The sequence below is a fragment of the Acomys russatus genome, chromosome 1, assembly GCF_903995435.1.
Source record: "Acomys russatus chromosome 1, mAcoRus1.1, whole genome shotgun sequence".
Classification (NCBI taxonomy): domain Eukaryota; kingdom Metazoa; phylum Chordata; class Mammalia; order Rodentia; family Muridae; genus Acomys; species Acomys russatus.
The window spans coordinates 112,036,814-112,051,129 of NC_067137.1; the positions used below are offsets into that span (position 1 = coordinate 112,036,814).

The 14,316-nt window shown below is 49.0% G+C and overlaps 1 protein-coding gene across 1 annotated transcript; it reads right to left on the reverse strand.

The window, feature by feature from the left end:
• Window positions 1-8,810: 8,810 nt before the first annotated feature.
• LOC127193697 (alpha-1-antiproteinase-like) lies at window positions 8,811-11,183 on the reverse strand. Its single transcript, XM_051150940.1, has 2 exons — window positions 10,541-11,183; window positions 8,811-9,085 (listed from the first exon to the last, which is right to left on the reverse strand). Exons 1-2 carry the CDS (start codon window positions 11,181-11,183, stop codon window positions 8,811-8,813), a joined length of 918 nt encoding a protein of 305 aa, XP_051006897.1.
• Between the last annotated feature and the right edge of the window lie 3,133 nt (window positions 11,184-14,316).

The following is a 14,316-nucleotide window of genomic DNA, read 5'->3' on the forward strand; positions in this document are numbered from 1 at the left end:
CCTTCAAGACAGAGAAAGGGACACATCCTCTAGTCAGAGCCATGGTAACTCTCACTAACCAATGACTGACACATGTAAAAAGCAACCACAGTGTCCTACACCCGTGCTGTGCACTCAGCCTGGACCAGGTACTTTCTACAGCCTCGTTATTGAAAGAGTCAGTGATGACTCTTGGGACAGATCATGTCTAGCTGGTCTGCACTTCTCTGATATGTAAGAGTACTTTGCCTTCCTGTCTCAGTCCCATAGGGAGCTACATTGTCCTCCATTTCTTGATGAGGACATAATAGCCCAGAGAGGTTAAAGAAGATAATCAAGTTCTATGAGCAGGGACTACGGCAGAACCGGGTCCTATAATAGGCCATCTAGATCCTACTCTACTCCCATCTACAATAATTCAATGCAAGAGAAACTGCTCTGTTTGCCCAAGATCAGTGTCCCTAGAATCCATGTGACCTTGTAATAAGGATCAATTTCTGGGCCTTGTTTTAAAGACAGAAACTTGGAGGGAAATAGTAACAGAAATACAGACATGGGAACTTACACCTGCACATGATCTTGGGGGACGTTTGTAGGTTTGTCAAACTCCATCCTTCAGGACCAGCCTGAGAGCTGTGAGGTTGGGATCAGGAGTGTGAACTCAAATAAGAAAGAGAGATGAGAGGTTGGAAGGGCAGCAGCTTAGCTGGGGAGTTAGTGAGCATGTCTTCCCTTGTGGATCAGGAGTTCTTCCCAGGTGATCAAGGGCAGATGGCCCCTGGACAGAGAGAAGAGGCCCAGGGCCCTGGGCTGGCCTAGGAGTCTTGAGAAACACCCTTTTAAGGGTAGCAGTTTTTTTTAAAGCCCAATTCCTCCTATAAGAGTATCGTGTAGAGTTGTGTGAGTACTGGGACCCACAAGTAAGAGGCTAAGGTTTGAGGCTTTGGGTAGAGAGCCATGGATCTGGGCGCAGGAGGAAGCCTGAGCTGAGCATATTGCATGTAGGAATGGGAGTGGCGGTGGGCATGACTGCTGGAATTGTCTCCTCAGTCCCCTCTGCCCAAGGTGGAGACTACAGAAATGTAAGAGACCCAGAGCCAGGCCAAGCCTAGGCAGCCACCAGGTAAACCTTGGCCCAGTGTTCAATAGTGGCTATTCAATAGAGATCTGCGTTCCCCTCTGGATGTGCCCTTGGGCTTGAATTTGTGCCTCATCTCCCTCTGGGTGGACGAGGTATGGAGTCAGGTAGTAAGGTTGGCAGTGCCCACCCCATGGGTTCAGGAGGAGGCTGGTTAAGGACTTACTGAGCAGAGTCGTCTGAGGCAGTGAGAAGCTCGTGGGCTGGATGTGCAGCGCTGACTTCCCCTAAGCTCTCACCCTAGGGACTTAGAGGCACCACAGAGTATGGGGGACACTTCAGTCCCTATGTGTGCAATGGCATTTGGTGCCAGAGGCGAGCCCAGGACAGCTTGTAATCTTGACTGGGAGACGGTGTGTCATGTGCCGCTGTGATGTAAGGGCCTGGCTGTATTTCCTTGAGCTACTTAGTGAAGCATAACTGTCCAGTGCCAGCCCTTTAGGAAGTCAGAGGAGGAGCCCTGTGGTCACTGCAGCCTAGTTCAGGGAGTTGCTGAGAGGAGACCATGGGTCTGTCCATGCACATGGCATTGGTCTTCAATACCCTTCACCTGCCCAAAGTCAGTGAGTGTGTTTCCACCTATTGCCTGGAAAGCCTCACTTGGGTACTAGGAGCTGTGCTGTACTGCATTCAAAACCTGTTGCCTTGGACAGAGTGGGGATAACAGCCCAGCGTTTCAGAAGAGGTCTTTGGCATGGCTGAGAGGGAATCACTGGTATCCACTCTAGGGAGGAGGAGCTTTGCTTTAAGGGGATGGAAAATCAAATCTTCATGTGTGCACCTGTCCCATGGACCCCATGGAACCCACTCCCCCAGATGCACACACATGGCCACAGACCTAGATGAAAGTACACAGCCACAAGCAGGACAGCAAGGGCAGCACTTTCTGCCTCTCTAACCCTCAGGATCAGGGCATGGCAGGCTTGCAAGGGTCTTGAGGTTGCAGAGTCTGTCATCCGGTGCATTATGCTGTACACTCACACAGTGGGGACACTCACTCACCCAGTGGGGACACAGATCCTCTGCCTTTTTAGACAAACAGGCAGTATTCTGGTGGATGGTGGCCTGCCTTTCACTTGTCCATCCATTCAGCAATACACATGTGGCTTAGGGACATATTGTGACTTGTGTACATCATGCTGTTCTGAACTCGAGTGTAAACATATCTGTCAAGGTCTTTTTATCTTTACTTTTTTTTTTTTTGGATTAAAGGAGAGATGACATTGCTGGAGTGCGTGGTGTGCTGATTGATTCTGATGGCCAGCTTGACTGGACTTTGAAGGGCCTTGGAGATTAGTGACACATTGCTCTTGGTGTGTCTCCGTGTTTTCTAGAGCTGATTAGATCATGGGGGAGGGGCCTGACTTTCTTTCTGGCCTAATCTGTCGATGGACTCATATGATGCCATTTCGGGGGAAGTGACAAAAGCAAAGAAGAGCTACCTGGCTGGAGGGAGCTAGTCACTGGGTGTGTGTCCTTAGGGCTGTCTCTTGTTCTGGCTTCTCCCTGTCATCCCTCTTGTCTCTACTTTCTGCCCACCATGAATTGCAGAACAGCATTTGCGGCCATGCTGTTGTGCCCAAGTAGAGGGGCCAAACAACCACAGACTAAATGCTCTGAGACTGTGAGGAGGCAGCATAAGTTCTTGCTTATTGCAGTTGCTATAGTCAGGTGTTTGGTCACTGTGATGTAAGAGTGATTTAAATGGAAAATTGGTATTGGAGAAGTGATGCTATCGCTGTGGCAGAAGCTGAACGTGTGGGGAGCCAGCCCAGCAGGGATTTCAAAGAGACTCCAAATGTGGACTGCTACGGCAAGTGACTAGTACACCTGCTGGGGTGGCTGCCGGCAAGTTGTGTGTGGAGCTTCGATCACACTGCTTTTGCAATGTCTCCCCCACGAGACTATGTCAGGATGCTCAGAGATGCAACTTTCTCAAAGTCACCTGTGTGTAGTAAATAACCACACACCCACACTCCAGTGAAAAACCATGCACCTATGCTGTAGTGAGTAACCATGCATCCACACTCCAGTGAATAACCACCCACCCGCGCTCCAGTGACTGGCCATCCACCTGTGCTTTAGTGAATATCCACACACCTACACTTCGTTAAAAAACCATGCACTCACACTTTTTGTTTTTTGATACAGGGTCTCTGGTTGGTCTGGAACTCACTATGTAGACCAGGCTGGCCCTGAACTCAGAGATCTGCCTGCTGAAATGAAAGATGTGCTGATTTCCTTAATCCTGGACTGATGTGGACTACCCCTTCCCGTGTGGAGAAGTCACTGTGTATTTCCCTGGGGGAAATGAACAAGATTTAATGGTTTTATTTGGGTTCTGATTTGAGGTTTAGAAGGTGTGTGTGTGTGTTTAATTGTGTGTGTCTTTGTGAGTGTGTGTGTATGCGTAATTGTGTGAATGTGTCTCTGTGAATGTGTATGCATAAGGATGTATAATATTTTACAAATATATTTTCAGATATTAAGCCATTACCAGATACATGATCTGAAGAATTTTTTCCCACATTCTATGTGTTGTCCTTTTACTCCAATGATAGTTTTTTCCTATGTGCAAATTTTAATTTTTTCCAAAAAGTCCAATGTGTCTTTTGTTGTCTGCACCTTTGGAGGGCTCTTATTGTTCAATTTGATTCAGTTCTTTTCCTACCCTAGACTATCTGGGATATAGTTACCCTAGGTCCACTTCCTTTCCTGCAAAGAAGGGCAATTTGGAAATTAAGAGGTCTTTTTTCCCCTGAGGTTGTTGAAATGGCGGAAATGTGAGCCATAGCAGATCAGCTGCCACCCTTCCCCCTCCTCCATCCCTGTCATCTTGTGGACACATTCTAGACTTGAGTCATGGGACTTATGACTCAGGGAGGAATTTGAGTTTGTCTGCATCCAAGCCAGGCCTGTACAGCTGGGTGGGTAGTCACACAGGAGTGTTCTGGAGGATCTGGGCAGCGGGTTCTAGGGCTCTCTAGCCATAGCTTCCCTTCATCGGAGCCTTGGAAATTGGAAGGGGGCTCCATCTGGGGACAGCCATTGCACTAGATCTATGGCTGTCCCCAGAATCCCACTGAGATGATCATGGCAAGATAAAGCACGGTCACAGGTACCATTAGGCACCCGAGCTGAAGGAAATGGCAGGTGTCCCTGTCACAGTGCCCCATGAGGAAGGGACTCATGGTGAATGACTAACTGTGGACTATGGAGGCATAGGGGAAGCAATGTTCCCCATCCGTACATTTTTACCAAATGTTGCTCTTTGCATAGAATAACTAAGAAAGGCAGCACTCTCATACACTAATGAACCTTACTAGGTATGGCTTTTGTGTTAATGGAATCTCCAAGCTGGCTGTGAAGTTCTCTGTTTAAGATGACTCTGAACATCTCATCTCGATGTCATCATCTCCCAAGTGCTGTGGCTATAGGTACACATCACCGTGCCCAGTCCGGGTGCTTGGTTCTGGGGAGAAGAACACAGTGTATGTTTAGGCAACACTCTGCCAATTGAGTCATACCTCTAGTCTAGATTTTACTTTTTTTTTTTTAAGCGGCCCCTTAGCTGCCAAATCTCCAAATGGATTAATGTTGGCTTGTGATGGATGACAGTGGATCTTCAGGGATTCCTCTCACCCTCTGTAAAAGATTTCTGTATATACTGCTAACCCGGGAGTATCATGCAGCATTAGGCCACCACCAGAGGAACAGTAAAAACATCAGTATAACAGTTTGAATAAAACCCAGAGTGGGTAAAAAAAAAAAAAAAGACTCTCAAGGGCCATAAGGCTTCTGGTAGAATATGCCATTGGCAGTGGTAGGCGACCTCCCTGTGAGATATTATCCAGGCTGGCAACTAAGACCTCTCACAATGCAGGCTTTTGCCACTGCTGATGAGGTGTGCCACAACCACACCTGAGTCCCCCACTGTGGGCGGTGTTGGTTTCAGGAATGGAGAAAGGAGGCTAGAACCAGGCTATAAACATGCTCCCTACCTGCTGCTATTTGTAATGTAGGCCAGTGTCCTGCGTATTGTTGAGGTTGAGGGAGACCTGTTGCCAGTGGTCTTGCTATGAACTAGCCAGGCAAAATATGCCTCTTGGTGTGTGGTGGTTTGAGTGAGAATGGCCCCCAGAGGCTCGTGTGTTTGAATGTGTTGTTCCCAGTTGGTGGACCACATAAGAAGCATGAGGAGGTGTGGTGTTGTTGTGGGAAATGTGTCCTTGTGAGGTGGCCTTCGAGTTTTCAAAAAGCCATGTCAGGCCCAGTCTTGGTCTGTGCCTCCTGCTTGTCAGCTCCCACTCCAGCACCATGCCTGCCTGCCTGTTGCCATGCTCCCTGCCATGATGGTCATGGACTCACCCTCTGGAACTGTGAGAAAGCCCCTCCCCCCCCAATTAAATGGTTCCTATTACAAGTTACCTGGGTCACCGTGTCTCTTTACAGCAATAGAAGAGTAAGAAAGGTGGGGTGCAATAATGATATGGTTCACGGATGGAGCCAACTGTTTGTTGACTATATTTTATGTCCGTTCCCCAGAAGGGAACCCTTATTTACTACCTGAACAAAAAACAGAGGCCCCAGCGGGAAGCTGACATCATTGTTTTGTTAAACATGTGTGACATGCCTGTCAGTTTGCCCTCTAAACGTATGTGTTTATTCCATTACTGCTGCTAGTAGCCTGGGTAAAGAAAGCTTCTTTTTGCCATAGATGTCAACCACCGCAGATTTACCACCGGTTAAACTGCTAATGATAGGTTACTTTTGCCTTGACATAGTAGCCCAGTGCTTGGCTGTACATGCAGGATGATGACCATATCTTCCAAGACTCAGGAAGCATAGTGGAAGAGAAGTCAGGAAAGGCGCGGAGTAGCTCTGGAGAGATGGCTCAACGGTTAGGAAAGGGGTGGAGTGTTGTGTAGCTGCGTCCTCCAGATCGAAACATTTTTCACATCGGTAGAGAAACATCAGAGGCTCGAGATACAAGATTTGCCAGGTCCCTTCCCATGTGACACAAGCAGTAAATAACTGCCAGGCTAGGCACCTCTTCCTGGGTGTAGCTGCCTGTAACTCGTGTAAGGAATTTGAGTCATACCGCTTGCCTGATATCTCACTCATGTTGCTGTGTTAGGCTGTTCAGAAATGCAGCTTCCTCACAGTCAGCTACCCTCCTATAAACAACCACACACACAATGCTCTTGTAAGAAACCCCAGTACAGTCATTCACTCATTTGATCACCAAACAGGACTTAGATAAAAATCTTTATCATTTTATTTTATTTTGGTTTGTCATTGCTCTCTATCTGGGCTGAATAGAAATAGCTTCCCCAGAAAGATTCATATAATACCCATGCTTAAAGTCATCTAGGGAGAGAATGGGGTGGGGAAAGGAGAGACTGATGCTCAAGTGTAATTATTATGGTCTGGGATCCCCTACTTTGGCCATGAAAAAAGGAAGATTGAGGGCTTCATCTTTGATGATGACTAGGAAAGTCCTGTTGAACACGACGGTGAGGACCTCAGGCCATAAATTCTTGTACAAATCTTCAACCTCAGGGACTTCTGTGTCTCTGTCTTCAATTCTCAGCTCAGCCTTATGCACAGCCTAGGGAGAGAGGCGGGGGTGGGTGGCGGTGTTGAGGTGGCACAGCTCAGAAGCTATGAAGTCCCCACTCTAGGCTGAAGCAAGACTCCGTGTGGAAGCCTTACTCAAGGAGTGCCTCCCCGGGACCCGTCTCATCCTGGTCAGTTTCACCTTGTCCATGACACCCCTCTCTCTGTGATCATTTAGAGCCTTTCCTGACATGGCCTGCTTCTTTATTTTCTCCATTTCTCATCCCTCACTCCCACCCGAGGCTCACACCTTTTGGTGCAGCCTGTCTGTGCCATCTCTAATGTGTACCCCCTTTCTAGTGCATGGTTTCAAACTTTCTGAGTCAAAGACTCTGAATGTGACCCTTAGAGTTCTCAAACTCCCCAAATCTGAAGCTCATGTTCAACCCCTTTCGTTTTTGGGTCTGCTACTTCTTCCTAGAACTATTATAGGCCACATTGGTTAACTTACTCATAAATCAAACTTTGTTGTTCACTTGTAACTTCCTGGAAAATTCTAGAACATTTTCTGAAGTAAGTGAGCCTAAGACTTTCTGCATAAGTATGAGCAAACCACAGCTCAAACAGTAGAAGACTGTAGACAAAGATTGCCAGAGAAACCCCTCAGGGAAAATCCATGGTACCACCTACATGAGAAGGCATGCCCCCAAGCTCTGGCTTTTAAACCCATCCTGACCAAGTACCACCTGAGAGTCCTCTGAGCTCAACCTGGACCTGGCTCATGTGTCTTTCTCCATATCCAGCCTCGTGCCCAGGTTGTGCCCCCTACATTTCCTTCTGCCCTTCACACACTTGGAACTACACATTGGTTCGGTGGCCTCACCTTGGACAGCCTTATAGGAGCATCCTGTGTGAGTTTTGACAGGTCAGCCTGACTGTGGAAGATCTTGGTGATGCCCAGCATCACCTCATGACTTTCATCAGGTCATAGGTTGCAGAAATGATGAATTTGGGGAATTGTAAGTTGACAAGCCTGTGATAGTGGAAGAAAACATAGGGGTTTCATAGGCATCCCTGTTCTTCTGGGACCTGCCATGTTGTGAAAGTGCTTTCTTTTCTCATTTACTGTCTCTGCCCACAGCAGGATGGTAGGCTACCTTGGTGATTTGTCCTTGTAACTTCCCCTACACTTGGCAGGGAGGTCAAGTGTTGGCATTAATGGGATCGTCTTGTTCCCACCTCATCTGCGACGTCCTCCTGAATGCTTCAGGCTGCTCTCAGGGCACCATGGCTTACCTCTTCCTCCATAGCTAGGAAGTTGGCAGGGGCTGATGCAGCTGAGTGCCATCTACTCAGATATGAAGAGCAGAGTGACCCTGTAAGCTGAAGGAGGCCTGGGGACAGGCTGTCCCTCAGCTCCGTGGCTACTTCTAGTCTCTACCCCATCCTGTCTGTGCTCCCCACTTGCAGTGTGGGACCTTAGGGTTGTGCTCAGCAGGGAAGCCCCTCTGCTCACCCTTGCCTCAGGCCCATGAAGCAGACGCAGGGCCTGCGCTCACTGCCCAGCACAATACCTTTCCCAATGCCTCTACCTGCCTTGGGGCCTTATGGCCAACACACTGTGTGTATCCAGGATGCTTATGGAAATGTTTCCCCGTGTCCCTTTAGCCTTTCCTTTGCATTGTCCTCCTTGAATGTGCTGGTGGCAGTTCTTCGCTGCCTCCAGAACAACTGCCTTCTATGGACATTATCAGATTGACATCCTTTGTGCACACTCTGTCCTGGAAACTGTACCAACCGGGTTCTTTGTCTCAAAGCCCACCTTCCTGTTAATTGGTTCTGTCATAACATATGTTTTGGTGACTGTCACCAACCCCAGCATTGCACATTTAGAAGGCGCAGTGTCATGATGGAAGGCAACTTCCAAGACCAGGACCTTATTGCTCACACTGAGCATTACTAGGATACACAACCTGGCCAGTACTGCTTTTAAGAGCTTCTAGGTCATGAATTACTAGTAGCTGTGACCCAGGGATGTGGGGTCCACCTGCCCCGGCTGAGCTGGTGGCCAGTACTGAGGGATGACTGGCCTCAGTGGACAGGACAGTTCTGAATGGGTCCGTGGACTGGGGGATCACCTTGGGTAAACGTGCTTCTGGATGCTGTTGAGGTACTCGGGGCTCAGGTTTTCTATCAGCTGCTGCATTTTCCCCAGGTCTGGCAAGATGAAGAAAACGATGGCATCCCCTACATAGTGCTGGATCAGCACCCAGCTGGACAGACTCTTATCTCTGTGCAGGTCAAATTTACCCAGGCGGTTGATCATGGGTACCGCATCCACCTTGCCTGTATCCAGGTAGAACTTATCTTCCACAGTATGTTTATCCTGAAACTCACCATTCTGGATTCCTGGGGAGAGAGAAGAGGCTGTCAGCCAGAGGTGGCATCAAACTTTAGGTGTCAGAGCAAGGGATTTCCTGGCCCCTTGTGAGACACCTCCCCCTTAGTCTCAGCTTCAGCAAGTATAAAAGGCAGGATGAGTGTGACCATGAAAATCTGCAGAAGGGATTTTGCGATGGCCACCTGACGCTATAAAAGATACAGAATACTTCTATATTAGGCTAATTAGTGGACATTTTGCAATTTCCTTTCTCCTCACTTCCTTTTCTCTCTTGGATATTAGGCATATTCGGTAGTTTCATGAGGATTTGTTGCTTGGAGTAGAAATTGAACCTAGGACTTCCCATACACTTGGCCCCCTCCCCATCACTGAAATACAACTCGGCCCCTGCCTGGAGATTCTCAGTGAACAGTGGGAGCTCAAAGTTCCCTCCTGGAAGACTCCTGTCCCCAGCCGACAATCTGTATTCAGGAGAAAACTCATGCATGCAGATGTCCAAACAACTTCTCTTCTGCTGTGTGTCACCATTGAGAGAATCAGAGAAGATAGAACCTCAAGGACAGAGCTCACTGGAATGCAGCAGGTGATGGAGCTGGAGGGTACACAAGGCCCAACTTTGTCTCAGCAAAGCAGGTACCTCAGATGTGTTGTTTTTGATCCAGGAACTCTGTTTTTCAGGACTCTGGCCAGGGCCAAGGAAGCAATGGTAGGAAGCAAAGACTTTGGCCTTGATTTTCACCCCCTACCAAAGGTCCTGTCAGGCTGGGGTGGGGTTAGGGTCAAGTAGATACTCTTGGTAGCAATTCAATCTTTCATCCCCAGAGAACAGTCGTTAGCTTCCCTTATAAAGGTGGGATGGTTAGATCCCAAACAGAAAAATGTAAATGTTTTGTTTGTTTGTTTTGCTTTGCTTCTCTTTTGGATATCAGGGTTCTGGGGTAGTTGAGCAACAGAGGCCTCCATGCCTGATGAAGTAAATTTAATCACTGGAACCTTGTTGGTACAAGGTGAGAGAGAACTGACTCCCACAGGTGATGGCTAATGTGACCTCCATATGTGTTCTATGGCCTGTGCAGGCATGCACTTACACACATAAGTGTAAAACCCCACCACGTCTCACCTCAAGCCAGTAATATCTATCCATGCTCCCAAGGCATGGGCACATAGCTCTCGATGTGACTTAATTATCATAAAAGGTCACACGATGCCCATGGCACACGCCACACTCACCCTCCTCTCTGATCTCATAGTCGGCAATACCCCAACTGTCCCATGGTCATCACCAGTCATGAGCCTACCCGGCTGCTCCCCAGCTTGTCAGCTTTACTGCCTCTTTTAAATAAAACTCTTACCCTGCCCACTTTCTTGCCCACCTCAACATCATTTTATAGTTTTGAGCACGTGCTTGAGCCCTAGGGTTCTGACCTCCTTGGTTGCCCTCCCCTGAGCCAGTCCCACCTTACCACTGAAGGAGATAAAGTTCATCAGGACAAGGACTGTGTCTATTGGCAGGTCATCCACCATTTGTTCTATCTGTCCATAGCTTCTCTTCATCACGTGACTGTTGATCTCTGTCTTGGCTTCCTGAGTGTCCCTGAAGTTAACGGGGATGGCTTCAGAGTGATACAAATCTCTAATCGCCTCTCTGAACTTGTCTGCCACCCTTAGGTGCTTATTGATGAACAGGCTGCTGCCAGTGGTCAACTGGAGCTGGTGGTCAGGCTGCCGGAGTGAATGGGAGAGATATTGGAAACACCTGTGGACCTCCATGTCTGCTTTGTTCATGAGACTGAACTTCAGCCCCTTCAGGATTTGCTTGTGAGTGCTGCCCTTAGCTCCCAGGGAAAGCATTGCGAAGGCAGCTGTGATGCTCACTGGGGAGAACACAATGTTGGTTTGTTTGGGCCAATGCATTGCATTTTGGAGCAAGAACAAGGAGATGTTGGTGATGATGGGGGCAAAGTTCTGGCATTGGAGAGGCTCCTGGTTCTTCTTGTTATGGCCTGAGGCACCTGTGCTTTGGTAACCTTCAGTCTGGGAGCCAGAGAGCAGACAGCATAGGCCTGCTAGCAGGAGGAAGGAGCTGTGAGAGGGAGAGTGTGGCATTCTCCTGTAAGACAGAGAAGGGAACAGAAACCCCAAGCCAAGGCCATGTTACCTCTCATTGACAAACCCAACCTTTGACACCAAGTAAAAGCAACTAGTTCCCTAAAGCTGTGTGCCCAACTGGGGCCAGAAATGTTCTAGATTCTCACCCTGGAAAGAACCAGAGGAGAGCAACACTGTCATCAGAGCTCAGATACATTAATTCATTCCTTTGGTTTCCTTTCTTAAATTTTATGGTGTGTGTGTGTGTGTGTGTGTGTGTGTGTGTGTGTGTACATGTATGTGCACATATGAGCACCTCATCAAGTATATAAAAGTCAGAGGACAATTTGTGGGAGTTGGGTCTCCCCTACCGGGTTACCATATGGCTCCAGGGACCACCAAGGTTCAGCAAGCACAGCAGTAGCCCACTCAATTCCACTGCTTTCCTGTTGAAGTCTTACAGGGGAAGTGGGGAAGTGATTATTTCTTTCCATTTACTGATGAGAAAGTCAAAGCCAGAGAGGTGAAAACCCATATCCAAAGTCAGAGCACAGACAGGGTGGCAGAACCAGACCCTACCAGCAGAACCAGACCCTACCAGCAGGCTGTCTGTTTGCAGAGCCCAGGCTTCTGACAGATCCCTTTGTGTCTGCGGCAACTTTAAGATGCAAGTGCCAAGGCCCATGTTTTCAAGGGTGGGGGTCTAGGGCACAGTAGATAAGACTGAATTACAAAAAGTTACCCAAAAAGGAGGTCACGTGAGCATGAGAAGGACTGTACTGTTTCATAGATGGGTGGGGTCGCTTTCATCGGTCGCCTTGATTTCATGGGAAAGAGAAGCTGCTAGCCAGAAAGGGAAGTATCTCGTACTGTCGCACACACAAAACACAGAATGGCCATGACACCTTGGTCTACATCTTGCTCAGGTTTCCCAGGTAGCACAAACTTCTGCCATCTCTCTTTTCTCCCAGCTACCACAGTCTTCACATTGGAGGTCACTTAAGCATGAATTTACTTTTCGTCCAAGTCCTGTGACATTCTGAGCCTGGGGATTCCATTTGACCACAAGCCTATATAAGATGTGCTAGGCTCTGGAGACATTTATAGCCATTACATATGGGCTCCAGGCCCCTGGCTGTGGTGCTTGACAGGGCAGGAGAAACAAGGCTCAGAGTGTTCAGTAACTTCTACAAGGTCACTCAGTCAGGAAAGCTGAGCTGGGTCAGGCTAAACTCCAGCTGCTGGTATGTGCTCTGTGTGCAGCCGAGGCAATCCCCGTAGCACACCTCCATTGAACATGGGGCTTAGGCTCGGGGCTGGTCACAGAAACAAGCAAGAGTTAGGGGTGTGTGTGGATACATTAACATGTAGGATGGCATCCCCCTGTCAGCTCAGCAGTCCCTGTCCATGCCCTGGCCTCCTGCAGTGGCAAATCAAGAAGAATCTGGACTCCAGCGAGATGCCATTGTGGGGGATACGAAGAGGTGAAAACAAATCTGGGTTCCAATTCGCACTGTGATGCCAGCCATTTGTGACAACAAACACTTAAACTGTTTCCAAAATCTCAGTTCAAACAGGGAAGTTGGGGAGAGTAAGAAGTTTTAGAGGAGACACCAAACTTTCATCAAGATATGACCCCAGGGCAGTTTATGGGGGGAGGAAAGAGATGGGTTTTGTAAACTTCTAGCTGGGATCATGGAGCAGAGGCAGAATTTGGGGTCATGAACCCAGATAAAAATCAGCGAGTGGGAGGGAACAGAAGGGTTCAGGGGTTATCTGGAGAGTTAATGAACACACCTGTTCCTTGGGGACTGAGAGTTGCCAGGAGGAGATCAAGGCAATTGGCAGGAGGGTGGAGCAGAGAGAGAGCAGGAGGGTCAAGGACTTAGCAGAGCTCTGCAATGTAGATGTGACAACCAGGAGCTGAAAGGAATTCTGCCTCTTCTAAGGCAGTTGGGAGACACTGAACCCCAAGGCCATATTCTAGGTCTGCTGCTAGCCCTGGGTTCCGAAAGCATCAGGGAGTAAGCACCCCCAAGGCAGAGCAAGTGTGGGGAAAGAAGAGTGGGGGTACCCTGAAATGAACATCCAGAGGAAGGCCTGGGGCTAGCCCAGGCTGGGGAGACACTTCCACAATGAGCCAGGTCAGCCCTGCTCGGTGTTCAACAGGTCCCTACTATGTGCTAGGTGTGCAGAAAGGGGTCTTTTTTTGTGTCCTGGCTCTGCCCTCAGGAACTACAGCTGGAGCCTGCTTCCCCTTTCTGCAGAAGGTGACAACCCATCTCGGGAGGCTGATTGATCATGCCCAGGCGCCAGCTAAGGAAGAGGCTGGCGAAGGACTTACTGAGCAGAGTCGGCTGGGGCCAGTGGGAGGCTTGTGGGTAGATGTGCAGTACCGGCTGTCCCTCATACTCTTATCCTGGGGCTTTATAGGATGACAGGAGGGCCTGGCTGTTCTTCCTTGAACTGACCTAGCCCAGCGTAACCAGCCAGAGCCACCCATCTCAAATGAGAAATGCCAGGGAGCCCTGTGGCTATTGTGGCCCTACCCCAGAGAGCTGCTGAAGCAAGCCATGGGTCATGCAGGACAGTCCCCTGTGTACAACGGTGATGGCCCCCTGGGAAGCTTATGGCCTCTCTCTTCTCCTTTCTACACCTTACACCCAGCCTTGCAATTTCTCCATGTGCTGAAGCGGGACCCAGGGTCATGCTGGAGGCTGGCTCATTGTTCCCTGTAGCACCTACTTCTCTTCTGTCCTTGGTGACCTACACCTCCCCTCTCTGAGAAAGTCGGGCCCCTCCCTGTTGGGCTGTTGGTCCCAAGATGGCAGTGTTAATTCCATGGCAAAGTGTTCTCAGTGGGTGGTTTAGTCAGGATGAGAATGTTCACACAGGGAAAGTCTTTGGATCTGCCCCTCCCCCAGTGTAATCTCAAGGACCCCCATTGATGAGTTGGTGAGAGAATACACAGGTGCCGAGGAGGCAAGGCCAGAACCATTCTTTAGAGGGTCTGACCAGCATCAGGGAGACTTCTGAGAAAGCCATGTTAGAGCCTTCATGGATACACTACACATGGCTATTGATACATCCTTGAGGGAGGACCCCAAGGCACAGAGCCGCTGAGGAACTTATGCCAGGTCACACAGCCTGC

Bases quoted from the DNA above. Each gene is read 5' to 3' on its own strand.
- LOC127193697 (XM_051150940.1), bottom strand. From the start codon at position 11,183: ATGCCACACTCTCCCTCTCACAGCTCCTTCCTCCTGCTAGCAGGCCTA. The intron at 9,086-10,540 runs GTAAGGTGGGAC...CTCTCTCCCCAG, and splicing joins GAACTTTATCTCCTTCAGTG to GAATCCAGAATGGTGAGTTT.